The following is a 27070-nucleotide window of genomic DNA, read 5'->3' as shown; positions in this document are numbered from 1 at the left end:
AGGATTCCATGGGGCTGCAGGACAGGTGCTCCACCGCTCCCGGGTTTCAGCACCACTGTAGCGGGTTTAACGTGTGGGTGGAGCACAGAAGACGGCAGGACAGAGATCAGGATTAAATATTACGCTTTTATTGCCGCACTTTTCAGTCGGGCATACACAAAACACACTGAGATTCACACACACACTCGTGAATCTCCTCAGCGAGCTCCCCTCCGCTCTCACTCTCCCTCCTTAAATAGGGCACGGTTTACTGGGGAGAACACACACACAAACACAGGTTAATTACACTCAGGTGAAGCGATTCTGCCACTTACCTTCCCCAACTCCGCCCTCCTGTCACAGACCGGCGCTTGACCACGCCCCCGCTGCCACACATGGCCTAATGGTTAGAGAAACAGCTTTGGGACCAAAAGGTTACTGGTTTGATTCCCTAGACTGTCTTAAGTGCCCTTGAGCAAGGCAAAAGTGTTGGTGTACCTTGAAAAACTGATGATGTGATTATCATACTGGGTACTGAACGTGACCAACTGAACTATAATCACTCTTTACAATCGTGTTGAGCAGAAAAGCACAACAGCAGAAGACCACATTGGGTTCCATTCCTGTAGCCAAGAACAGGAATCTTAGAATTAACAATAAGTTCCTATTAAAGTGGCCAGTGAGTGTATGAGATTATCGAAAGATTCTGCATTGTAAAAAAAAATTTAATGTCAGTTTGGTGTTAATAACAACTGAGTTCAGCAGCAAAAATGATGGATCATCCATCATCAGGGGTTTTAATCACTGGGTTGTTGAAGCAGTTCCTTCTGATAATAAATCAACTTTACAGAGAGTTATAGCTAATGGATATGGACTCAAACAACACAGACGGTATTTTAGCCACCTGTTGCCTCGATTCTGGCCTGTTCCTCATTCTGAGTCACTTTTAACCAGATTATAATAATAATAATAATAATAATAATTGTTGGGCGGCACGGTGGTGTAGCGGTTAGCGCCGTCACCTCACAGCAAGAAGGTCCGGGTTCGAGCCCCGTGGCCGGCGAGGGCCTTTCTGTGTGGAGTTTGCATGTTCTCCCCGTGTCCGCGTGGGTTTCCTCCGGGTGCTCCGGTTTCCCCCACAATCCAAAGACATGCAGGTTAGGTTAACTGGTGACTCTAAATTGACCGTAGGTGTGAATGTGAGTGTGAATGGTTGTCTGTGTCTATGTGTTAGCCCTGTGATGACCTGGCGACTTGTCCAGGGTGTACCCCGCCTTTCGCCCGTAGTCAGCTGGGATAGGCTCCAGCTTGCCTGCGACCCTGTAGAACAGGATAAAGCGGCTAGAGATAATGAGATGAGAGATGAATAATAATAATAATAATAATAATTGGGCAGCACGGTGGTGTAGTGGTTAGCGCTGTCGCCTCACAGCAAGAAGGTCCGGGTTCGAGCCCTGTGGCTGGCGAGGGCCTTTCTGTGCGGAGTTTGCATGTTCTCCCCGTGTCCGCGTGGGTTTCCTCCGGGTGCTCCGGTTTCCCCCACAGTCCAAAGACATGCAGGTTAGGTTAACTGGTGACTCTAAATTGACCGTAGGTGTGAATGGTTGTTTGTGTCTATGTGTCAGGGTGACCCTGTAGAACAGGATAAAGCGGCTAGAGATAATGAGATGAGATGAGACTGCAGAAGAAACTTGTTTAAACTGGGGAGAAAACATGACGGGTTCAAGAACGGCCATGACGGGACATTTGCCTGAACAAGGCTAATATTTAAATGAGCGAGTGTTTTGTTTATACTGAATAAATTTCACTAATTTAGAGGAGTAGGGCACTGTTTCAGTCAGGGAGTTAATTTTTTTAACGAGTGTTGATGGAAAAGTACAAATTTACAGAAAGCCCTGAGAGTGAGAGATTCACTTCCGGGTTCCTCTCGGCACTGTCTGTCGCGAGCTGTCCGCGCGCGTCGCACTTCTTCCGCATACTTTCTAGCAGATTCACCTGCGCGTGTGCGCGCGCAGATAAAACGCCCAGGTGTTTAGAGCAGCGCGAGCGGGCATGTCGCTATAGCTACCGCTCGCTAACGGTCAGCTCAGCTCAGCTCAGCTCCCATGACGTGACCGGGCCGGGTCGCTTTCTCGGTGCCTGGAGAGTTTTTTATTTTTAAGCACTCGCACGGTGTGGACTCCATGATGCTCTGCTGCACGTCACTCGGTCTCGCGCTTTTCACCGCGCTGCTCCTGTGCTCAGCGGGTCGCGCGCGCGGCTCTCAGGGCGATAAGGAGCCCGTGTACCGGGACTGCGTGAAGCTGTGCGCGCGCACCAACTGCACCGGCGCCAAGCTGCGCGGCTTCCAGTCGGCTCAGCCGCCTTACATGGCCATCACAGGTGAGGCAGAACGCCAGCAGTCTGCTGCACTACACTGCTGACGGGTATAGTTTTGAAAACCATTTATCATGTCTTCGTTGTTTTAACGTCTTCCGGTTGTCAAACAGGATTTATTTTGGTTTGTTTTGGTACCCGTATTCTGCTGGGGGAGGAAAAATGATTTCGGTTCCGCCTTCTGCGCTAGGATTGGTCACTAGTCCGTGCTCGTAAGCGGGCCCTGTCGCCGATTGGTCAGCGAACAGCGCCGTTAGCCAATCATGTTCTGGAAAGTCGGACGGAATACGGGTGCACATCTATGAAAACAAACCTGTTTAAATATTTACAGTTAGTTAGTTAGTTAGATAGTTGGATAAGTTTTTGTCCCAAAAAAAGAAAAAAAAAACCTCCCAATTTTCAAAATGACAGTCATGTAAACAGTTCACTCGTATTACAGGATCATGTAAACTTAACTTGACCAAATTTCTACATTTTTCACCTGAAGTTTTTAAATCGCCATTAGCATGACGGCTAGCATTGCTTGAAATTGAAATCTTTATTTCGAACATGTGTGAACAGTAAAATCAAAACCAAACAAACTAAATAACCATAATCAAAGAAAGTGTGTACTATTTCATGTGAATATCCGTATGATACTAATAATAAAAATAACACCAATTTTATATATATATATATATATATATATATATATATATATATATATATATATATATATCAGTGTAATACTACTACTATACTATTCAAAAAAAGTAGGGGATATTGGATTTACAAGTAGAATGAAATGCAGATCATGAGGTCAGGAAGGAAACAAATGACAAAACATTAAGGAAACATTTCTCAACTTATTTGAAACCCTGTGTACAGTCAGTAAAGGACAGATTCTCCAGAATAAGGGTCAACACAAACACAGGGTCACACAGCAAATTTACCACCGTTTTGAAACCGAATCAGTAGCGGGTAAAACCCCCTCGGCGTGGCATACTCCTAACGAGACGTCCCAGGTCATTTTGGGGAATGTTATTCCATTCCTGTTGCAATGCTGCGGCAAGTTCTTGGACACTGGCAGGAGGTTGTTGGCGTAGCATGTCCCAGACATGCTCGATGGGGGAAAGGTCCGGACTGAGTGCTGGCCATGGTAATCTGGTGATATTCTGCTGCTGGAGGTAATCTGTAACGATCCTGGCCCTATGACATCTGGCATTGTCCTCTTGGAAAATGAAACGGCGGCCATAACGACGTGCAAACGGCACAACATGGGGTGCCAAGATGTTGTCCCGGTAGTACTGCCCTGTGACACGTCCAGCAACAACATGCAAGTCTGTTCTGCCGGCAGCAGTGATGCCTCCCCACACCATTACAGAGCCTCCCCCATACGGATCATGTCTAATGAAGTTAACGTCATGGAAACGTTCGTTACATCGGCGCCAAACCCTCCTGCGTCTGTCCAGGAAGTCCACAGTGAACCTCGACTCATCTGAGAACATTACGTGGTTCCATCGGCGATTATCCCAGCGTTGATGATGACGACATCATTGGAGTCTGGCCCTAATGTGACGATCCCTCAAACAGGGAATGACACGAGGACGTCGGGCGTGTAAGTGAAATCTGTGCAGTCGATTCCTGATGGTCTGACCACTCACTACCAAGCCAGTATCCCTTCGAAGTTGAGACCTTATCTGATTTGCTGTTACCATACGATTTCTCAAGGCAATAGTGCGGATGAATCTGTCCTGAGCCTGAGTTGTTGCCCTTGGTCGACCGGATCGTGGTCTATCCTGAACAGACCCTGTAGCACGATGTCTGGACCATAATCTGCTGATGACAGACTGGGAAACATTCAATGTTCTTGCCACAACGACCTGTCTTGTGCCAACCTGTAGCATGCCAAGGGCACGTAACCTCTCATCCTGTGTTAGACGGCGCATGGTCTCTGTTTAATTAACGACTTCAACCACTGATAATCTGATGCTTTCTCTTCAAAATCTTCCTTTGGAGTGGCTCTAACCTTCCAATTCAGAGTCATGCAAATTTGTGGCACGACCCCCTTGATCATCAGTAGCATCTCGTGCTGATCATGAGTGTCATTGATGTGTTTGGGTGATTTTTAATTTCTTTGGAAATGCTTCCTCAGTAAGGAACTATACAACATGCTTTCGTATCCCTTTTGTATATGTGAAAATTTGGATCTCAAAATAAAATATCCCCTACTTTTTTTGAATAGTATATTACTACTACTACTACTACTAATAATAATAACCACTAAAATAACATCAGTATACTAGTGCATCTCAAAAAATTAGAATACCATGAAAAAGTTCCTTTTTTTTCATAATTTAATTCAAAAAGGTAAACTTTCATATATTCCGTATTCATTACATGTAAAGTGAAATATTTAAAGCCTTTTTTGTTTTAATTTTGATGATTATGGCTTATAGCTCATGAAAATCAGAAATCCAATATCTCAAATTATTAGAATATTCCCTAAGATCAATCAAAAAAAGGATTTACAATACAGAAATGTCCAACTTCTGAAAAGTATATTCATTTATGCACTCAATACTTGGTTGGGGCTCCTTTACCATGAATTACTGTATCAATGCAGTGTGGCATGGAGGTGATCAGTCTGTGGCACTGCTGAGGTGTTATTGAAGCCCAGGTTGCTTTGATAGTGGCCTTCAGCGTATCTGTATTTTTGGGTCGGGTGTTTCTCATCTTCCTCTTGACAATACCCCATAGATTCTCTGTGGGGTTCAGGTCAGGCAAGTTGGCTGGCCAATCAAACACAGTAATATCATGGTCAGCAAACCATTTGGTAGTAGTTTTGGCACTGTGGGTAGGTGCTAAGTCCTGCTGGAAAAGGAAATCAGCATCTCCAAAAAGCTCATCAGCAGATGGAAGAATGAAGTGCTCTAAAATCTCCTGGTAGATGGCTGTGTTGACTTTGGACTTGATAAAATACAGTAGACCAACACCAGCAGATGACATGGCACCCCAAATCATCACAGACTGTGGAAACTTCACACTGGGCTTCAAACACCTTGGATTCTGTGCCTCTCCACTCTTCCTCCAGACTCTAGAACCGTGATTTCCAAATTAAATGCAAAATGTACTTTCATCTGAAAAGAGGAATTTGGACCACTGAGCAACAGTCCATTTCTTTCTCTCCTTAGCCCAGATAAGACACTTCTGACATTGTCTCTGGCTCACGAGTAGCTTGATAGGAATGCGAAAGTTGTATCCCCTTTCTTGAAGATGTCTGTTCGTGATGGGTCTTGATACACTGACACCAGCCTCAGTCCACTCCTTGTGAAGCTCTCCCAAGTTCTTGAATCAACTTTTCTTGACAATCCTCTCAAGACTGCGGCCATCCCTGTTGCTTGTGCACCTTTTCCAGCCACCCTTTTCAGCAATGACCTTTTGTGGCTTACCCTCCTTGTGGAGGGCATCGGTGATCATCTTCTGGACAACAGTCAAGTCAGCAGTCTTCCCCATGATTGTGGTTGTGTGTACTGAACTAGACCGAGAGATACAGTGTGTTCATACTGTTTTACTCAAACTCGAAATGAAATATTCTAATATTTTGAGATGGGGTTTTTTTGTTTTTGTACTGTATGCCATACTGATTTAAAATTAAAATAGAAAAATGCTTGAAACATTTTAGTTTGTGTAATGAGTCTATTTTTTATTTTTTTTATATATATATATATATATATATATATATATATATATGTATGTGTGTGTGTATATATATATATATATATATATATATATATATATATATATATATATATATATATATATATAAAATATAAAAAAAAAAACATTTTCACTTTCTTAAATAACATTGTGAAAAAGTTCAATATTTTCAATATTCTAACTTTTTGAGATGCACTAGTATGTTATTTACCAGCTGGGAGGTCCGTATCGTGAAATACCGTGACTGAGGTCTTGAAAGTACTGATTGAGGCCTTCTGGGTATTCAAGGCTGAAGTCACGGTTTTTCACCATACGGACCGACCTTAAGCTGGTAAATAATATTTATTTTTTTTCTTTACCAAATTCTAACAGAAAACGAGAGCGCCCGAAAGGGAGAGCCGAGCCGCCATTTTGAATCCTCATTCATGGCTGTAATGTAGATGGCTTCCTCCTCGGTATACAAGTGCACTTCCATGGCAGGGGAAAAAAACTACATTTTGCTGCCTCTGTAGTCCCCTATTTATACAAAATTGAGTCATTCAGGATTCAGCCATGTTTTTGCTCAGCGTTAGCAACAGTTACAGGTTTTTAGCTTTCTCCCGAAATGTTTTTTTCATTTCTCCTTCCTCGGGGTAGTAAAACTCGCTTTCGCTGTGAACACTGTCGTTATCGCTGTCCATGATGTAAAATTAATGCTATTCTCCTGAGAAATGCTGGCAAAAATGTGTAAGATTTTTGATAATCTTATAAATACTGTAAATCTTATTTAAAAAAAAAAAAAAAAAGGTAAACGTTGACAAAAATTGCTACTATGTTTGTGAACGAGCGAGTCGCCAGAGGTCCGTAACCGGGGTCTGTACTGTAGGTGACGGACCCGCTTGCCAGCCAATCAGAGCTCGGGATTTGATGGAAACCGGACCGCAAAAAAAATACATATCTGTATGATACTAATTGATGATAATAGTACAAATCTCATTATCTCTAGCCGCTTTATCCTGTTCTACAGGGTCGCAGGCGAGCTGGAGCCTATCCCAGCTGACTACGGGCGAAAGGCGGGGTACACCCTGGACAAGTCGCCAGGTCATCACAGGGCTGACACATAGACACAGACAACCATTCACACTCACATTCACACCTACGGTCAATTTAGAGTCACCAGTTAACCTAACCTGCATGTCTTTGGACTGTGGGGGAAACCGGAGCACCCGGAGGAAACCCACGCGGACACGGGGAGAACATGCAAACTCCACACAGAAAGGCCCTCACCGGCCCCGGGGCTCGAACCCAGGACCTTCTTGCTGTGAGGCGACAGCGCTAACCACTACACCACCGTGCCGCCCAAAATGACTACTATTAATAATAATAATAATAATACAGAGCGGAAAGCCCCATCCTGAGAACATCCAGATTCCCTCTCAAGCCCCTTCCTCCCAGTATTTTGTAAAAATAATTTGTTTGTATTTGTTTTTAAACTGCTTGATGTTTGGACATTGGATCCTTCGACATGTTAAAGTGAACACACCGTTCTCATGGCTGAGCAGTGTTGCTAGGCAACTGAGATACATTAGACACCTGAGTGAGGCCAACAGTTTAGCTAGTTAGCACAGGAAATGTTCAGGAGAAAGAACACTATTGAGCCCTGTATACAGGAATTTTAAGCCAGAGTGACCATGGAAATGATAGATCAACATTTATCACAGACGTGTTGGTTGGTTTGCTAAGAAAAGTCTCCATACAACATAAACTTGCACCTCAGTTCCAGATAGCATCCACTGCTCTAAACCTCCAGGGGTTTCTGTGGAGAAACTGAGTCACTATTAACTGAGAAATTACAGAAAATCAGTTACCTCAAACAAATCCTTTGGTTATAACCCAGCAGTTTGTGTGGTGACATCATCTGTTAAAAATAGTCTGCTCAGCGAGCCATTTCTTTTTTTCCAAAGCTTGTTTAATTCCCTTTTTTTGTAATATTTTATTAAAATTGGATCAGAAATTATTTTTTAAACCTTCTAACTTCCATCCATCCATTATCTGTAGCTGCTAAATCCTGTTCTACAGGGTCGCAGGCAAGCTGGAGCCTATCCCAGCTGACTACGGGCGAAAGGCGGGGTACACCCTGGACAAGTCGCCAGGTCATCACAGGGCTGACACATAGGCCAAGTTTACGTTAGACCGTATCTGTCTCGTTTTCTTCGCGGATGCACTGTCCGTTTACGTTAAACCGCCTGGAAACGCCGGGAAACAGGAATCCGCCAGCGTCCACGTATTCAATCCAGATCGTGTCAGCTCCGGTGCTGTGTAAACATTGAGATACGCGGATACGCTGTGCTGAGCTCTAGCTGGCGTCGTCATTGGACAACGTCACTGTGACATCCACCTTCCTGATTCGCTGGCGTTGGTCATGTGACGCGACTGCTGAAAAACGGCGCGGACTTCCGCCTTGTATCACCTTTCATTAAAGAGTATAAAAGTATGAAAATACTGCAAATACTGATGCAAATACTGCCCATTGTGTAGTTATGATTGTCTTTAGGCTTGCCATCCTTCCACTTGCAAGTGGTAAGTGATATGCACTGAGATCACACACACAGCGGCTCAGTCCCGAATCGTGGCTCGCGCACTTCACTCGCGCGCTGTGTGAGCTGCGCAGGGCCGGAGTGCGCACCCTCCAGAGGGCACTCGCTGTTCAGGGCGGAGTGATTTGGAGCGCAGGATGCCTGCGGAGCCGAGCGTATCCGTGTATTGGTGTTGCTGTGTGCACGCGAATCGTGTATTGGCGTTGCTGTGTGCACACTAATCATTTTAAAACGTTAATCTGATGATCCGCCGATACGGTCTAATGTAAACATGGGCATAGACACAGACAACCATTCACACTCTCATTCACACCTACGGTCAATTTAGAGTCACCAATAGGCCGTTTGCAGGAATTGGTCACGTGTCAATTTTCCCCATAGCAACAAGCCTGTGGTGGGCAAGCTAACTTGACGTTCCTTGACAACCATAAGAGTTTGACTGGCCTTTTCTACATTTTTTTTTTTTTTTTTTTTTCCTTATTTTTTATAAACCCGAATTTTCGTGTGTACTTGGAAAATGTTTGTGGTTTAAACTTCTGTCGTAAGTTAAAGCGAATCATTGGCTGTAAAAGAGAGTTTTTTTGGACCCAAGTTGGTCGCTGCTGAAAGAAATTCGCGTGCGAAATGGCGGATTTCTCAGGTATGTTTTATAACTTTATAATTTCTCCTTTTCTACCTTTTTATCATTCGCTTAATGTGTGAAGATTCTTGAAAGTAAATACAGATATATCTGTAGATGTGTTTTAGCCGATAAGAAGCAGATTTATTCGCATCATGATTGGCTTTAACTTACGACAGAAGTTAAAACCACAAATATTTTCCAAGTACACATGAAAATTCGGGTCAAAAAAGACAGTAGAAAAGGTAAAAACAGCTATTATAGAAATGGATTGCTTCGCATCGCCAGTCAAACTCTTATGGTGGTCAAGGAATGTTAAATTAGCTTGCCCACCATGGGCTTGTTGCTGTGGGGAAAATTGACGCGTGACCAATTCCTGCAAATGGCCTATTAGCCTAACCTGCATGTCTTTGGACTGTGGGGGTGTAAGATTTTTTTCTTTTACCTCTCGGGCCCTCACCATCTCGAGATCAGTCCCCCCCCGTGTCACCCAGACGTCTGGGGGGGTGAGTCGCGGAAGAAAGACAGGAACCCCAAAGTAGTTCACATCTTTATCGCAAGTCCCCCCAATTAGACAAGAATACAGAGGGTTATTATATGTGGGTGTTATCTGTGTGGATGAAATGACATCACTGTTTGATGTCTGTGTGGATCTGTGGGTGTGTGTCTGTGAATGTGTGTGTGTGAATATGGCTAGGTCAGCAAATCGCATCTTAATTCCAATTCCTTAATTCCAATAATATGTATGTGTGTAAGTGAAAATATATCCTGTGTACATTTCAGATGTTCTAACAGATATCAACATTTACCTTATGTTCTGATAGAATGTTCCAAAACACGTCTCGAGCAATGTGTCTAGCTTAGACAGAAGGTCACACAGTAACTTACAAGTTACACAGAATTCAATGCCTTCTAACCGAAATAATAAAATAGAACAGAACAATATTAAGAATAAGTATTAAGAATTACTGCCTTCTTGGTCAAGAATAAATATTTACAATTATTTATCCTTACAAAGGAATAAAACCTTACAATATGTGTGTGTGAATGAAACCTTCAATCATAAGCAAAATAATATTCATATCAGCGATTCAGCAATTTCAGCATTTATGCACGTCAAAGCGTGCGAGATATTTTCACAATTTTAAACAAGACACCATGTTTATGTCTAGCAAAGAGGAAGGTCAGGTTAGTCTAAAATAATAAAGAATCTTAAAAGCTCTAAAATATTAAAATCATAAAGTCTAACAATCCTAAATCACGTGTAGCTATAAAACTAACTTAAATCATGGCTTTAAATCTAACGGGGAAACCGGAGCACCCGGAGGAAACCTACGCAGACACAGGGAGAACATGCAAACTCCGCACAGAAAGGCCCTCGCCAGCCGCTGGGCTCGAACCCAGGACCTTCTTGCTGTGAGGCGACAGCGCTAACCACTACACCACTGTGCCGCCCCCGCCTTCTAACTTATGATTTATTTATGCTTCCTTGTTTATGATTTAAAAAAAAAAAATTTTAATGCTTGTAAAGTGGCCGGTGAGTGTATGGTTATCTCAGCTCAGGTAACGGTGAATGGTAAATTACTGTATTGTATCATGAAAACCAGTATCCAGATTTGCTAACAAGCTCACTCACATACTGTACTGTGTCCTCAGAATTCACAGCCAGGTTCACTAGAGCGGCGGCTACAATTATTGACACCTTAACAATCTTTTGGCCGTTGCAAAGGTAGAAAAGACTTTCAATACGTAAATTTGTGCATGAATAATTACTCAAACTTCCACTGGAAAAAAAAAAAAAAAAAAAGAGTTGATTCCCGATTACTTAGCGTATCCGATCACCTGACGCCGTTCCACAATTATTGACACCCAGATGATTGTAAAAAAAAAAATCGGTCTTTGGTATTAAGTTAACAAAACATAGCTTTTATTTAAAAATTGTTTTACGTAAACTTATTTTTAGTACAAAATATCTTTTATATAAATATATGGATTGGGGCAGCACGGTGGTGTAGTGGTTAGCGCTGTCCCCTCACAGCAAGAAGGTCCGGGTTCGAGCCTCGTGGCCGATGAGGGCCTTTCTGTGCGGAGTTTGCATGTTCTCCCCGTGTCCGCGTGGGTTTCCTCCGGGTGCTCCGGTTTCCCCCACAGTCCAAAGACATGCAGGTTAGGTTAACTGGTGACTCTAAATTGACCGTAGGTGTGAATGAGAGTGTGAATGGTTGTCTGTGTCTATGTGTCAGCCCTGTGATGACCTGGCGACTTGTCCAGGGTGTACCCCGCCTTTCGCCCGTAGTCAGCTGGGATAGGCTCCAGCTTGCCTGCGACCCTGTAGAACAGGATAAAGCGGCTAGAGATGATATGAGATCAACAAAACATTTGTTTCCACCCACAGAACTGTCACTCACTCACTCACTCACTCGATGTTTTTTGTTTTTACACTTTGTTTTTGTGTAAACTGTCTACAGCCTGTGTGTGAAACCCCCCAGGAGATCAGCAGTTTCTGAAATACTCAAACCAACACCCATGCCACACTGAAAGTCACACTTTTACCCCTTTTCCACCAAATCAGTTCCAGGGCTGGTTCGGGGCCGGTGCTGGTTCACAACTCGTTCAACTTGCGAGCCAGCTGAGAACCAGTTTGCTTTTCCATAGTTTGTGGAGCTTTGTCAGTTACGTCGCTGTATGTGTCAGTTATGTCGCTACGTTTGCTTAAACCTTGGCGCAAATATCGGAACAAAAGTAACACGGAAGCAGCAGCAACAACAACAACAGTCATAATAATAATGGCTGACTTCGCGTTTGTACAGCTGCTGCTTCTCGTCGCTTAAAAATGGCGATCTTTCGCGGTCTTGTTATTGTTGTTGGTCTTAACAACTCCGCCCCCCCGCTGATGTAAGCGGTTCTTTCCTCTGGCCCAGCAGAGAGTTGGTGCTAGCCTGGAACCGGTTTTTCTGGCCCCAGAGCCAGTTCTTTGTCAGTGGAAACAGAAAACCCGGTTCCAAACTAAGCCCTGGCCCCGAACCAGCCCTGGAACTGCTTTGGTGGAAAAGGGGCGTTTGCGATCACAATTTTTCCTGTTCTGATGTTTTAAAGTGAATATTAACTGAAGCTCATGATTTGATGCATTGTGCTGCTGTCAAGCAATCGGCTGATTAGAGAACTGCATAAAACCGCAGGTGTGTGGGTGTACCTAATAAAGTGGCCGGTGAGTGCTGAGCAACCAAAACTGAGAATCGGTGCTATAGTGGTAAATGCCAGCGAAGGGTTGTGGCTTTCCATAATTTTATCTTTTGTTATTAATGTAATGGTCAATAATAAGATACAAGTTTGAATAAGCTCATTACTAAACGCATAAGGTAAGCGTACCACAATTATAACAAAGATCAAAGAAAATAAAATGGATTTCTCACTTTTGGTGTTGCCGTGTCGGGTATGTACCTGATGTACGAGTGTGGGGCTCTCGTTGCAGGTTGGACGTGTCGAGATGACTGTCGTTATCAGTGTATGTGGACCACAGTTGGACTTTACCAGGCAGAAGGCTATCGAGTGCCTCAGTTCCATGGCAAGGTCGGTATCAAAACAGTGCCATATGTCATTTTACTGCCTTGAAGTTAATAACACAGAAAATAACGCACAGCTTGTGTTATCGAGAAAGCATAAACTCCTCTGTCCTAAAGAGGAGTTGCAAAGCGCGGACACTAGAGCGTCCTTCCATAAATCTCAAATACCGTATTTATCCTTATAGAAGCGCCCTCCCTATTTGACGTGCCTCCACGATTTTCAGAGCTAGAATAGTATTTACCAACCATTTTCTTCATTTAACAAACTTTTAAATCCAACAAACCACAACAGAGACGTTCAATTTCACCGCTGATTTTTTTTTTTTTACCGGAAATCGCGTTAGTAAACATGGACAGTATAAAATACGGACATTCACTCTGCTGCGGACATCAATACGGGTGGAGACGTACCTTTTGTTTGCACCACTCTTGTACACGTTTACGGTGAACATTAAATGTTTTTGCAGCCAAGTGTTTGCCTTTCTGCTCTGCCAGTTCTACAACCTTTAACTTAAAACTAGCGGTGAAGGATCGTTTTGAGGACGACATTTTGTTTCGTGAGCTCATAAACATCGACGATGACGTGAATTGTGACGTCACTACAAATAGTTTACTTAACCAATGTTATCCTTATAAGCGAGCTGGACATTGTTTAATTGACTTTTTGGACATATAACTGTATTTTCATGTGTTTCAAAATAAATGTTTTAAATTCCGATGATTTTGTCATGGTCGATTTTTGTCATTTAAGGGTCGAAATTGACGCTCCCCCTTCATGTTTTGCATCGCGCCCGGGCGCGTTTATTAGGATAAATACGGTAACCATCTTTTCTCACACACAAAAAAAACCCCAAAAACTTTATCAATGATTGAACGTGTTTTAGGCTACGTTCACACTGCAGGCTGAAGTGACTCAAATCCGATCTTTTCGCCCATATGTGACCTGTATCCGATCTTTTATTGACAATATGAACGACACAGATCCGATTTTTTTTCAAATCCGACCCAGGCCGTTTGGATATGTGGTCCTAATTCCGATTCCTATCCGCTCTTTTCATATGCGACTTCAGTCTGAACCGCCAGGTCGCATTCATCTGACTTACACGTCATCAACAAGCCACAAACGTCACTATTCTGCGCTGAAGTAGGCGGCGGGTCTCTCAAAAAAAGTTACAACAACATGGCGCATAATCACGGGCGCAGTTAGAGGGGGGGGACTCGTCCCACCCAGATTTAAATTCACCTCGCTCGGTCCCCCCCACTTATAGGGAGGAAAAAACGTCTATGCTGTCTTTCTTTGCATAAGGCAAACCTCACGGAAAAATCAAAAGACGAATTACCATTCGGTTTATTGAGGTGCACGGCAGTGTATACATAGTTGCAACAACTCACACAAAACAAAGACTGATATTCGGTTGGTTGAGCTGCGCAGACTGACTCGAGCTTGGTTGCTATGGTAACCCACAAGAAGTTTGACAGGCATGTTGGGGTTGGTTTGCTGGCAGCTTTGTCCCCCCCAGTTTTTTGTCCCCCCCAGTTCAAAAAACGTATCTGCGCCCCTGCGCATGACATCAATGCGAGGGACGCTTCGGGCTGTGAAGGTTCTGAATCTTCTCAATGGAAGGACGCAGAGGTTAGGGAGCTGATTTCCATTTGGGGGGATGCAGCTATTCAAGCTAGATTGGATGGGTCATACCGCAACCGGGCGGTTTTACTTCCGTAAACACTGGCCATGCTCACTGCGTGTGACGTCGTCGTATCCTGCAATGCGCATGCGGAACACTTTTAGGTCGCTTTTCGTTCATACTGAGGATCACATACAAGTCGCATATATTTGTTAATGTGAACGACCTCACAAAAAAATCGGATTTCACAAAAAAATCGGAATTGAGCATTAAGCCTTGCAGTGTGAACGTGAATGAGGTGTGACGATAGAAACAATAACGTATTAGAAGAAGCACATTAGTGTCAGCTTTCTGACCAGTCAGAATCTCGAATTCAAAAATGTCGTATAAAATCCTTAAATGAATACATGGATAGGTTTCAGTTATTTTGTAGTGTGATGTGCATGACTGATGAAAGCTCATTAAGTAGGACTGAAATACAACCCCCTTCAGGACATTCATTAATGGAATGTGGCTCTGTTGAAGTGTGTGTGTGTGTGTGTAAGTAAAAGATACCATTTCATTAAAGTCAGAACAGTCAAATGTAGACCCAAGTGGTCAGTTTTTGTTTGAACTTTTTCATGGTGAGGTGACATTTGCATGAAATTAACTCTGAGGCACTTCCGAGAATTCTGATTCAAACTTCAGAAAGCCAAACTACACCAAAAATGCACTGTACGCTGTGAACTAGGCATACTTGGAAATAATGATACACTCAGTACAGGGAAATGCAGAGGATGAGGGGGGGATTAGGTACCCTATGGGAAGATGTGACTACTGCTTATAAATAAAATGGTTTTCTGATCCCATGTCCATACAGTAAATATAGCGCATATATAATATTTCTATGAGGCAGTAGCCACAAAAATGAAGCGTAATCCAAAAATTAACAATTTTTAAAAATCGCAGAAGTAAACTATACCAAGTGTGTGTGTTTTACAGGGATGAGAATTTTCCACGGATCTGCAGAATTCCGAGTTTTTCCTGCTGAAAATGTCATTTTTGTGAAACGTGTAAATCCGTTGAGAAAATTTCGGGGGGGTAGGGGTCGGCACGAGGCTTGTGGTGGCAGAAGCAAGCAGGACCGCCCGCCCGCCCGCCAGCGTCTTTCAGCAACGCTCATCGCAAAATTAGTTGTAGCTGTGATAACGGAAATCGTCATTGCTTTCTTCAATGTTTATGCTAACGACAACTCACGACGATTTCCGGCAACGTTTTGGCGCTAGTTTCATCTCACTTCTACAATTCACGGAGAAACAAGCTACACGTACACGGTTTTGATCACTTCTTAAGTTCTAGTTATTTCGGTTAGTTTTCAAAGTTACTTTGCCAATATTGCGAAAGTTTTGGACCGCAAAAATGAGGATCGTGCCAGGGAAATCGATAAATCGAACGGGATATAGAACTGTTTCCGATGGGCATGACTCGATAGTAGCGTTACCGTGCAGGTAGGGACACAAATTGTGACGACGTGCCTGACGGAACATATCCGAAAAGTGGACGTGCCGGGAAAGGTTCTGTGTATTCTGTGCTCAGATATGATCAATTATGGAAATGGAGGAGCTAGAAGCATCCAGGAGCACATCAAAACAAAAAAGCACAAAGGTATGCTTTACTTAAATTGTCAGATAGTCAGGAGGAATCTAATATATCGTTACGGTTACTTCCATTATTGCTCACTATATATATTAGGCTTGGCACGGTTATGGGAAAAAAACCGAACCGTACGATACGCCTGTTGCGGTGCAATACGCGTATAAACCGCGGTACCCCTATTTAAGACGTTCGCCAAAAAAAAAAAAAAGCCGAATGCCCGTATGAAACCACGTGGTTCTCTTTCGCGCGAACAGGGGTGATAGTGTTCAATTCCCTTTACTATCTATCTGCGCATCTCAGAATGACACAGGATAATGGGCGAACTAGATTTTTTTTTTTTTTTTTTTTTCCGGCGCCGCGGTACGCCGGAAATCCGGCGCAGCGCCAGAACGCTATCACCCCTGCGCGAAAGAATTGAAGTGACAGCGGAGTGTGGATGGCAAGTGCAAAAATGGCAAGTGGGAGTGGAGAAGGCAGGTCGTCGTACATAGAGGATGCCCCCGCGGCATTCAAATCAGGTGTGTGGGAACATTTTGGTTTTCCCATTACATGCGATGACGCCGGCAAAAAATCAATTGACAAAAACGTCACAATATGCAAGCTTTGTAAAGTAAGTTCATTTTTATTTCTTCCAATTATGAAAACTCTGTATGTGACAAAAGACACCTGGTTCCTCTAGATGCCACAACATGGCAGCAAACACTCCTGACACTTTGTATAAATACTGTAGTAAATAAAAAAGCTCTTGAAATCATCCATGTCTTCCCTCTTGCTGTTTCAAAATACTACCTGGCTTTTCATCAGAGATTGTTCATAAAATGTGCTTATGTCAACTCACTCAGTTTGTGCATGATTATTTCATTGTAACTATATAATTTTAACCTCTCTTAAATGCTGTATCCTAAACTATGTTTACTGAAGGTAAATAGTAGGCTATATGCCCAAATACAGAGTACTTAAGATTTAAAAAAAAAAAACGCAATACGTACCGAACCGCAGACCTCAAACCACAATACGTACCGAACCGCGACTTTTGTGAACCGTGCCACCCCTTTTATTTTTTTATATATATATATATATATACTAAGTAACTTTAAAAATGCACAATGGAATTCAACACGATATCACTTTAGATCCATGCATATATTTGAAATTTATGATATTGTATGTAATGCACACACATCTTGAAACATCGATAAAGGACATTTATTGTCAAACTCAAGAATTAATTCACAATAAAAAAATTCAAAGTGACAGTTGGTCCATGTTCGGACCGTCATGCTGGAGATTCTGGGTCTGTGCCGTCCAGGGGTCTCAGCAGCAGTGACTGAGGGTGTCAGGAATCTGTCACGGAGGTGAGCTAGCCTGATGTGCTGATCCTGAACTGGCGTCGTGACTCGAGGCTGACCAGGGCGTGGACGATCCCTGGTGCTCCCTGTCTGTCTGTAACGCTGACTCAAACGGGAAACGGTCGAATGATGAACACCGAAGTGCCGGGCGACCTCTGTCTGTGTACTTCCGGCACGCAACATCCCGATGGCCTGTTCACGTTGATTTTGGCTTAGGTGTGGCATCTTCAATAATGACAATTTTCCCATCATTTTCCCTGGGTATTTATAGGCAAGATTGTGTGTGTACAGTGTGTGCAAAATTTGTTTAAAAATTAAAGCCTGTCCATGTCATTGACTACCCGAGTCATATTGTACGTTATTGAGTACAACTCCCTTAAATTCTGATTTGAGCACAGATTTGGAACTTATTCAGGCGGAACGAAGTTATTTTTCCATTGTGATATATTTATTTTCTTCTTGAGATAAACTCAGCACGAATTCAGCAAGTTTTATCAATGTGCGTTTTTAAAGTTACTTAGTGTATATATAATAATTATATCTGTAGGGATTTGTTATCTTAAAGTTTATAAACATTTTAAACCATCATTGAATTTGAAAACGTATATGCATGCCCCCTAGACCGGCCAGGTTAGGCCGGCGTAAGGGGACATTATGCTTAATTTTTTGCCCTTGGCAGACATTTCAGAGGTTTTTTTTTTTTTTTTTTTTTTTTTTTTTAAATGTCCTATTCTCATCCTTGATTTTATATTATTCTACTCTTACCTCTTACAGTTTTCGAAACTGAAACCTCTGAGCCGAGGCTGACTTACACACGCTGTCGCCATGACCCAAACTCTCTTATTTCCCGAAAATGGGCTGGCGCTAGAGCTCAGTGGTCTCAATACTCTTTTCAACAACTTCCTGTAACAACTCGAAGTGTGTCACATCTCCATCACACATGGGCCCGCTGGCCGAAGAAGGCGAGGAAAGGGGGACGACCTGGAGTATATTTTAAAATAGGAACACACTTTCCCTCAGTAATGAGCATAAACTTGTCTGAAAGCGATTTCTTGAGTCCGTTTTTTTCGAATGGTGAACCGAATTGTATGCACTCACCGGCCATTTTAATCGGAACACGTGTATGTGCATGCGCAGTGCGCGATTTGTTACACGCTTACATTCTTGCAGCACGATGACGTAGTAGCTAGGGCCTCTATATGAGGCAGTAGCCACAAAAAACCCACAGCACTTTGATACAGAAGGTAGGAATTAGAAACTTGTCGAATAAATTTTAATAGTTAAACATGTTTTTACTTTTATGTTTTCTAATTAAGGCAGCATTAAAACTCAGTAACATTTATCAGAGAAGTGTTAAGTCATAATGTACGAGAACCAATCATGTTACAGCGTGCAAATACTGTCCTAGTTTAGGGGGCGGGGTGTGTAATTTTTTTTGCATATTTACAATTGTTGAAGAAGGTAAACATGTTGGCGGATTTTTTTTTTTTTTTTTTTTTTTGGCGCCAGTTTATTATTCAGTGTAGTGGTTAGTGCTGTCGCCTCACAGCAAGAAGGTCCTGGGTTGGAGCCCCGGGGCCGGCGAGGGCCTTTCTGTGTGGAGTTTGCATGTTCTCCCCGTGTCCGCGTGGGTTTCCTCCGGGTGCTCCGGTTTCCCCCACAGTCCAAAGACATGCAGGTTAGGTTAACTGGTGACTCTAAATTGACCGTAGGTGTGAATGTGAGTGTGAATGGTTGTCGGTGTCTATGTGTCAGCCCTGTGATGACCTGGCAACTTGTCCAGGGTGTACCCCGCCTTTCGCCTGCGACCCTGTAGAACAGGATAAAGCGGCTAGAGATGATATGAGTTTATTATTCAATATGGAAAAGTGACGATCTGCAAAACAAGTTTCAGCTGACACTAATCAGAACAGGAAGTAATGCCCAAATATGGAAGATGGTGGTGATAATTGCATTGATCATTTACTAAACTTTTTTTTTTTTTTTTTTAACAATTCTGTCCATTGTATGAATGCCTTCACTCCAGTGTTTTATTTTTGTCAAGTTATAGTATATGGGCGGCACGGTGGTGTAGTGGTTAGCGCTGTCGCCTCACAGCAAGAAGGTGCGGGTTCGAGCCCCGGGGCCAGTGAGGGCCTTTCTGTGCAGAGTTTGCATGTTCTCCCCGTGTCCGCGTGGGTTTCCTCCGGGTGCTCCGGTTTCCCCCACAGTCCAAAGACATGCAGGTTAGGTTAACTGGTGACTCTAAATTGAGCGTAGGTGTGAATGTGAGTGTGAATGGTTGTCTGTGTCTATGTGTCAGCCCTGTGATGACCTGGCGACTTGTCCAGGGTGTACCCCGCCTTTCGCCCGTAGTCAGCTGGGATAGGCTCCAGCTTGCCTGCGACCCTGTAGAAGGATAAAGCGGCTAGAGATAATGAGAGGAGATGAGAAGTTATAGTATATGTGGGGGAAAAACGTACAGAAATGGATATTTTGTGAAATTCACTTTTTCAAATGTGTGCAGATTAACACAAGTTTAAGTTTGTTTGTTTTGTGACGTTAGATTATATGAATGTATGAAATGTTTTATTAGGTGATTTTAAGAAAATGTAAATTGTGTGTGTCCAGTGGCCATTTGTGCGCTTCCTGTGTTTTGAGGAGCCAGCGTCAGCTCTGGCGTCACTGCTCAATGGTTTGGCGTGTTTACTGATGCTGCTCCGCTACCGCAGTGCCGTCCCACGTCAGTGCCCCATGTACCACACCGTCACCGCCTTCTCACTGGTAAGAAACCTCTCGCTCTGTGCGTGTCTGTGTGATATTAACAATACATGTTTATTTTACACCCATGGTTGCTGTAACACACTCTAACAGAAATGAGCATAAATTAAAAGTACATTTTGGATACTTACCAACTTACTATGACCACTTAAAAACAGAAAATGATTTAAGGAAAGGGTTGTGTCTTGTGAGGCCACGCCCACAAGACACAACCCTGGGGTGATTTGTTGCTTACTAGCATGAACGCACTATAATTTAACGTACGATGTAAATGTAAGCAGTTAAAACCGTAATTTTTTTTGAACAATCAGCATTTTTTTTCAGCCTTATGTCCCTTATCTCCGTTTATTCCCAGTTACCATGGTTTCACTTGTCACGCATAATGCACAAAAAACCCCACCCATTTTATGCCTAATCAGAAGTAGGTTACTTTTATCACAAGTGAATCAACAGGGACAACGTCGCTTTACATCTTATAAAGTCTGTGCAACTTTTTCTTGCCCCGCCCACTTCACTTCGCCAGTTATCACTTCACTTCCTGTTGCTGACTTGATCCCGGGTTTCATCTCATCTCATTATCTCTAGCTGCTTTATCCTGTTCTACAGGGTCGCAGGCGAGCTGGAGCCTATCCCAGCTGACTACGGGCGAAAGGCGGGGTACACCCTGGACAAGTCGCCAGGTTATCACAGGGCTGACACATAGACACAGACAACCATTCACACTCACATTCACACCTACGGTCAATTTAGAATCACCAGTTAACCTAACCTGCATGTCTTTGGACTGTGGGGGAAACCGGAGCACCCGGAGGAAACCCACGCGGACACGGGGAGAACATGCAAACTCTGCACAGAAAGGCCCTCGCCGGCCACGGGGCTCGAACCCGGACCTTCTTGCTGTGAGGCGACAGCGCTAACCACTACACCACCGTGCCGCCCTGATCCCGGGTTTAATGTGAATATTCCTCTTTTTCCTGCAGGTGTCACTGAACGCCTGGTTCTGGTCCACAGTATTTCACACCAGAGACACTTATCTAACTGAGGTACTTAAGTTTATTTATCGTTTGCACAGTACATCAAGACATGCGTACACTGAAAGGTTATGGTAAAGCTCTGGTGTCCTTTAAAAAAAAAAAAAAGCCCCTCATACATGTAATAGTTTAAATAAGTAAATCTTTCATAGAATGCAACTGCTTCCTCTGTTCAGGGTGTCGACAATCTAAAGGGCTCCACCCACCGATGAATAATGGAGGGATCCCGCCCATTTTGGAGCCACAGATTCAGATAAACTAAGATTTTAACCTGTAGTAGGTGCATTAAATGAACAAAATTCTGTTTGTTGTAGATCCACTCTCTAACAATACAGCGATAATTAATTATCATTTTAAATGTGAACCGAGCAAACTTAACTAGTGAACCTGGCTGCAAATTCTGATGACACAGTACAGTATGTGAGCGAGCTCGTTAGCAAATTTGGATACTGGTTTTCACGACACAATGCGGTAATTTACTGTTCGCTGTTACCCGAGCTGAGAGAACCATACACTCGCCGGCCACTTTAATAGGAAATAGTTCTTGATTCTAAGATTCCTGTTCTTGGCTGCAGGAATGGAACCCAATATGGTCTTCTGCTGTTGCATGCTGAGATGCTTTTCTGCTCAGCACGGTTAGAAAGAGTGATTTATTTGGGTTACTCTCCTTCCTGGCAGCTCGAACCAATCTGGCGTTTTTTTTTTTGTTTGTTTGTTTTTTTTCCCTCTGACCTGTCTTCTCAACAAGGCGTTTGTTTCCACCCACAGAACTGTCACTCATTCAGTCAGTATTTTTTGTTTTTCACACCATTCTGTGTAAAAAAAAAAAAAAACTAGAGACTGCTGTGTGTGCAAACCCCAGGAGCTCAGCAATTTTCTGAAATACTCAAACCAGTCCATCTGGCTCAAACCAACACCCATGCCACACTTGAAAGTCACACTTTGAGATTGCGATTTATTTTATTTTTTTCCCCCCCAATTGTGATATTTGACGTGAACACTAACTGAAGCTCTTGATTTTGTATCTGCATGATTTGATGCACCGCGCTGCTGTCAAGGGGTCGGCTGATTAGAGAACTGCATAAAACAGTGGGTGTACTTAATAAAGTGGCCGGTGAGTGTACAGCTAGTTAATCTTAGCAAGCGTTTGCATTTAGATAGCTAGTTTATTCGTAGCTCTACTGAGCTGAATAAATGAAAAGGAAGTCTGAAAGTCTTATCGCATCGCTCCTGTTGAGGACGGCCCCACATGGACAGTTGAAAGTCACACCTGGAGGACGCTCTGGACTCTTACAGTAATGCTTTTATGGCTGAGGACTGCAGTTGACTTGTTAACTTGAGGACTGCAGTTGTCATGAACAGTTTTGCACTCAAGTTTCCATCAATGAAGAGTTTATATCATCAACCAAACTGACTTCATGTTAAAACTGTTAATGTTATGGTCATGCTGTCTGTCACCCAAATGAGGATGGGTTCCCTTTTGAGTCTGGTTCCTCTCGAGGTTTCTTCCTCATGTTGTCTGAAGGAGTTTTTCCTTGCCACCGTCGCCGCAGGCTTGCTTATTGGGGGTCGATTTAGGGATAAAATTAGCTCATGTTTTAAGTCGTTCAAATTCTGTAAAGCTGCTTTGCGACAATATTTATTGTTAAAAGCGCTATAGAAATAAACTTGACTTGACTTGAAAGTGAGTGTGAAATTTGGCCATTAATGTAAGCTCCAGCCTTATTGACTCGGACTATATTTTGATGTGATGCAAAATAAAATCTATAACAGAGATTTTATATATAAAATAATTTTTTTGTCATTGCAGAAGATGGACTATTTTTGTGCATCAGCGGTGATCCTCTACTCCATCTACTTGTGCTGCGTCAGGTAGCTATTTATGAAATGATGTTTAGCTGTGTCTCTTAGCAGATATTTTAAATAGTATTAGGGGACAGCGAGTTAAATACAAGTCTGTCAGGTTGTTACATTTTTTACAAATGAAAACCTGACAGTGGTGCAGTGGTTAGCACTGTCGCCTCACAGCAAGCAGGCTAGCTTACAGTTTTGTAGATTTAGACAGTCCTATGTTAAACTAAATGATGGCGTGCGGTGTTTAGGACACTGGGTTTGCGGCGGCCTGGCGTGTCCAGCATTGTTGGAGTTTTGCTCATCCTGGCCTTCACCTCCCACGTCTCCTATCTCACCTTTGTTAGCTTCGACTATGGCTACAATATGGCTGCCAACGCATCCATAGGTCAGTAAAGACTTTGCACTTGGTGTTATTAGAAACCCTGCAGTCACAAGTGTGGTGTTTAAACTCCTGTGATAATCTAAATTCTAGATAAGCAAAGCTACGTACAAGCTCTGATTGTTCCACAGCTTCAAATCCAATCAGGGATGAACTAGTATCTAAGAATTCCTCGCTCCAGACCCTGCCTGCTGATCTAGTTAATGATTAACTAATTTTATGGTCTGTGAGCAGTAGGGCATGGAGTTTCCGATTTTCATGTTCATCATATTCCCTGGCGGTTTTAAGGGGGGGGGAGTGTAAATGTGTTCCTTGTTGTTGGATAGCAAAAACATTTTTAACTTGGATTTATTTTTGTGGTTTGAAAAGCCCTGATTTGGTTATGATGGAACGTCCACAAGCTTTAAGCAAAAGGAAGTTTATAAGCATCCAGTGTCTAATGTCCGTCACGCATTCCTCAGTTCTATTAAGCTGGTATCTGGCTTTCCAGAAACGTACAACTGTGTGTCATCAGCATAACAGTGGAAACTAATACATGCTTACGAATAATATCACCCAGAGGTAACATGTATTTTTTTTTATTAAAAAAAAAAGCAGTGGGCCTAAGACAGAACCTTGTGGAACACCAAACTTTACCTCAGTACGTCTAGAAAAATCACCATTTAAATCAACAAACTGATAGCGGTCAGTTAAATAAGAGCTGAGCCAGGAGAGGGCCATTCCCTTAACCCCCACAACATTTTCTAGTCTATCCAGGAGAATGGAATGATCACTGGTGTCAAAGGCTGCACTAAGGTCAAGCAATACAAGCAGCGAGACACAGCCCTGATCAGACGCCAACAGTAGGTCATTTACTACTTTAACCATAATCTAGTGAGGGTTAATCTCATCTAACCAAGTAAGTGGTGTCTAATCTAGTGAGTAAGGGGGATCTAATCTAGTGAGTGGAATCTAACCTTGTCAAAAAGCTAAGTTTTCAAAGTGTACATTGTTACCATTTGAAATAAAATCTATTTAGGGTCGTAACCTGGACTTGAGCAGTTTTATGTAAGGATTTCATGTTTAAAGCTTACAAATCTGCTACTTTTGAATGATAAGGATCAGTTAATAGTGCTTGTTTACTAGCGGATGTATTTTTCATGTCTTGCTTTCAGGCATGGTGAACCTGCTGTGGTGGCTCGGATGGTGCTGGCAGAACCGGACCACGTTGCTGTACTGGTGGAAGTGTGGCGTGGTGGTGGTGCTGCTACATGGCCTGGCGCTGCTTGAGCTCCTCGACTTTCCACCGCTCTTCTGGGTGCTGGATGCTCACGCCGCCTGGCACCTGGGCACTGTCCCTGTTCACTTCCTCTTCTACAGGTACACACGCCGGCACAATTTCCGCTCCTCCGTCGCGATGCAATTTTAGAAGGACCTGCTTGCTAAAAAGGACTTTTTTTTTTTTTTTTTTCCCTTTTTTTACAGTTTCCTCATAGACGATAGCCTCCACCTCCTCAACACGGAGAAGGCTGGAGTCAAGCTGGAATAGGAGGAGCCTGTCTCAGAGCCCCACCCCCTCTTATCCCATCCCTCTGGTCAGGAGGAATCTGTGAATTTCGAGTTTACGAATTGAGTTTACACTTTTTACCACTCCGCTACTGATGGCTGTGAAGAGAGATTTCTTTTGGTTGCTTTCACGTGTGTTTTGATTTATTATTATGATTTTTTTTTTCTTTTATATTTCTCACCATGTTTTTGCCTTGAGTAGAAGAGCTTAGATTTGGATATTTTGCTAAAATTTATTGACATGGTTTGGCAAGTGTTACCCAGAAGAATTTATATTTCGTACAGAAGTTTAAAAATGGCGTAAAGCCGAGCGGTCAGGAGTGTTAAATCTTTCCTTCAGCATAAATGACATTTGACATTTTTTTCATTTGAAGGGCATTCAATTGTATTAAATTTTCAGTGTGAAGATTAGTGTTAAACAATACTTGCGCCTGCATGCCACCATCCACCAGAAGAGGGACATGGTTTTGAAATCCATGCTAGTGTTTGTCTGCATCCCAAACCACACACTAGCACACTATAAATAGTACGTCAGAATACGTTTACCTTAACAATCTGATGTATGGAATCAATTTTGTGCCAAAATGTTCATACAATACTTTTGAAATATCAAACAAAAACGACAAATCAAAATACAAAAAAACAAGTCAATTTTTTTTTTTTTTTTTTAGACTGGCAAACTTCATGTAATCGTGCAAAATATCAGTCTATTACTCTTCAGAAACCTTTTATTTTTGTTCCACGTCTTTCTCAGTTTTGTTTGACGTAATTTATTTTGGTTGCGATTCCAGCTTTCTCGTTTGCGCTCTCTGACTTTTTGCTTGCAGTTTTGGCACAAACTTCACGTGTGGGTGGGCTGTCCAGGAATGCATTCCCATTGGCTAACTTGTTTGACTGACAGCTACGCTCAGCCATTTCCTACTCGGATTTTGGCGGACTGTTTGACGAGTGACCGATCCATTGACGGTAAACGAGGATCAAGTGGACTTCAGTGGCGACTATGATATTGAATTTACACTTTGTTGAATTAATTCAGTATCATAGTCGCCACTGAAGTCCACTCGATCCTTGTTTACCGTCAATGGATCGGTCACTCGTCAAACAGTCCGCCAAAATCCGAGTAGGAAATGGCTGAGCGTAGCTGTCAGTCAAACAAGTTAGCCAATGGGAATGCATTCCTGGACAGCCCACCCACATGTGAAGTTTGTGCCAAAACTGCAAGCAAAAAGTCAGGGAGCGCAAACGAGAAAGCTGGAATCGCAACCAAAATAAATTGCGTCAAACAAAACTGAGAAAGACGCGGAACAAAAATAAAAGGTTTCTGAAGAGTAATAGACTGATATTTTGCACGATTACACGAATAATTTGTTTGCCAGTCTAAAAAAATTGACTTTTTGTATTTTGATTTGTCGTTTTTGTTTGATATTTCAAAAGTATTGTATGAACATTTTGGCACAAAATTGATTCCATACTGATGTACAACGTTCCAGCATATCAGAGTGCTCATGGTCCTTCACGTGGTTCGCATCGGCGCTCTGCCTTTTAACATGGGTGTATGCTGGCACTAAAAATACAGCAAAAGAACAGTCGTCTTTTTCCCTCTGATAAACATGGCAAATGATTCTGATCGACATTTGGAATGATCGACAGTCGCGTAGACGGCTTGAACTTTACGATCTTAAGGCTTCCAGGGGACGTCAGTTGTGCATGCACCAGGTTTGACCTTGGACAAGCGATTTTGTGAAGGACGGTATCAGAAACGTTCTGTATTTTTACCACTCCACTGACTACTATAGGGACTACACGTTAGTCCTTTGTGGGATTTTCAGGTCTAATGGTGCACTGTTTTTGATATTTATTTTGGGAAGCTAGTATGCATTTGATAGCTGAAGATCTGTTTAGATTTTTTTTTTTCTTTAATTTTTTATAAACTATTGACATGATCCAGTGGAGCACCATCTCCACTTTTAAAGAACCATATAGAAATCTTGTCGATTTCATTTTAATCAGAGAGGCCTTAGCATGGATGCTGCTAAGATCTACAACGATCATGAATTAGCGCAAGTTTAAGGTGCCTCAT

The 27070-nt window shown here is 42.7% G+C and overlaps 1 protein-coding gene across 5 annotated transcripts; it reads left to right on the top strand.

Moving 5' to 3' along the window:
• Window positions 1-1969: 1969 nt before the first annotated feature.
• Window positions 1970-25576, top strand: pgap3 (post-GPI attachment to proteins phospholipase 3). Of its 5 annotated transcripts, none has more exons than XM_060939515.1 (8): window positions 1970-2361; window positions 12722-12819; window positions 20032-20184; window positions 21162-21224; window positions 23023-23084; window positions 23315-23451; window positions 24600-24804; window positions 24910-25576. In XM_060939515.1, the coding sequence occupies exons 1-8, from the start codon at window positions 2163-2165 to the stop codon at window positions 24971-24973; spliced, it is 981 nt and encodes a 326-aa protein (XP_060795498.1). In that variant the 5' UTR covers window positions 1970-2162; the 3' UTR covers window positions 24974-25576. The 5 variants fall into 5 exon arrangements, with proteins under 5 accessions (XP_060795498.1, XP_060795500.1, XP_060795499.1 ...); XM_060939517.1 differs by lacking the exon at window positions 24910-25576 and adding an exon at window positions 24193-24287 and having other exon boundaries at window positions 24600-24688; XM_060939516.1 differs by lacking the exon at window positions 24910-25576 and having other exon boundaries at window positions 24193-24694.
• The last annotated feature ends 1494 nt before the right edge of the window (window positions 25577-27070 follow it).

This window comes from Neoarius graeffei, chromosome 14 (genome assembly GCF_027579695.1).
Source record: "Neoarius graeffei isolate fNeoGra1 chromosome 14, fNeoGra1.pri, whole genome shotgun sequence".
NCBI classification, from domain to species: domain Eukaryota; kingdom Metazoa; phylum Chordata; class Actinopteri; order Siluriformes; family Ariidae; genus Neoarius; species Neoarius graeffei.
Note: the sequence above shows the minus strand (reverse complement) of the source record. Positions and strands in the feature narration are given on the sequence as shown.

Excerpts from the sequence above, each read along its gene's own strand:
- pgap3 (XM_060939515.1), top strand. The coding sequence starts at position 2,163 with ATGATGCTCTGCTGCACGTCACTCGGTCTCGCGCTTTTCACCGCGCTG. Across the intron at positions 20,185-21,161 it reads CCGTCACCGCCTTCTCACTG|GTGTCACTGAACGCCTGGTT; the intron begins GTAAGAAACCTC and ends TTTTTCCTGCAG. Across the intron at positions 24,805-24,909 it reads GTTCACTTCCTCTTCTACAG|TTTCCTCATAGACGATAGCC; the intron begins GTACACACGCCG and ends CTTTTTTTACAG.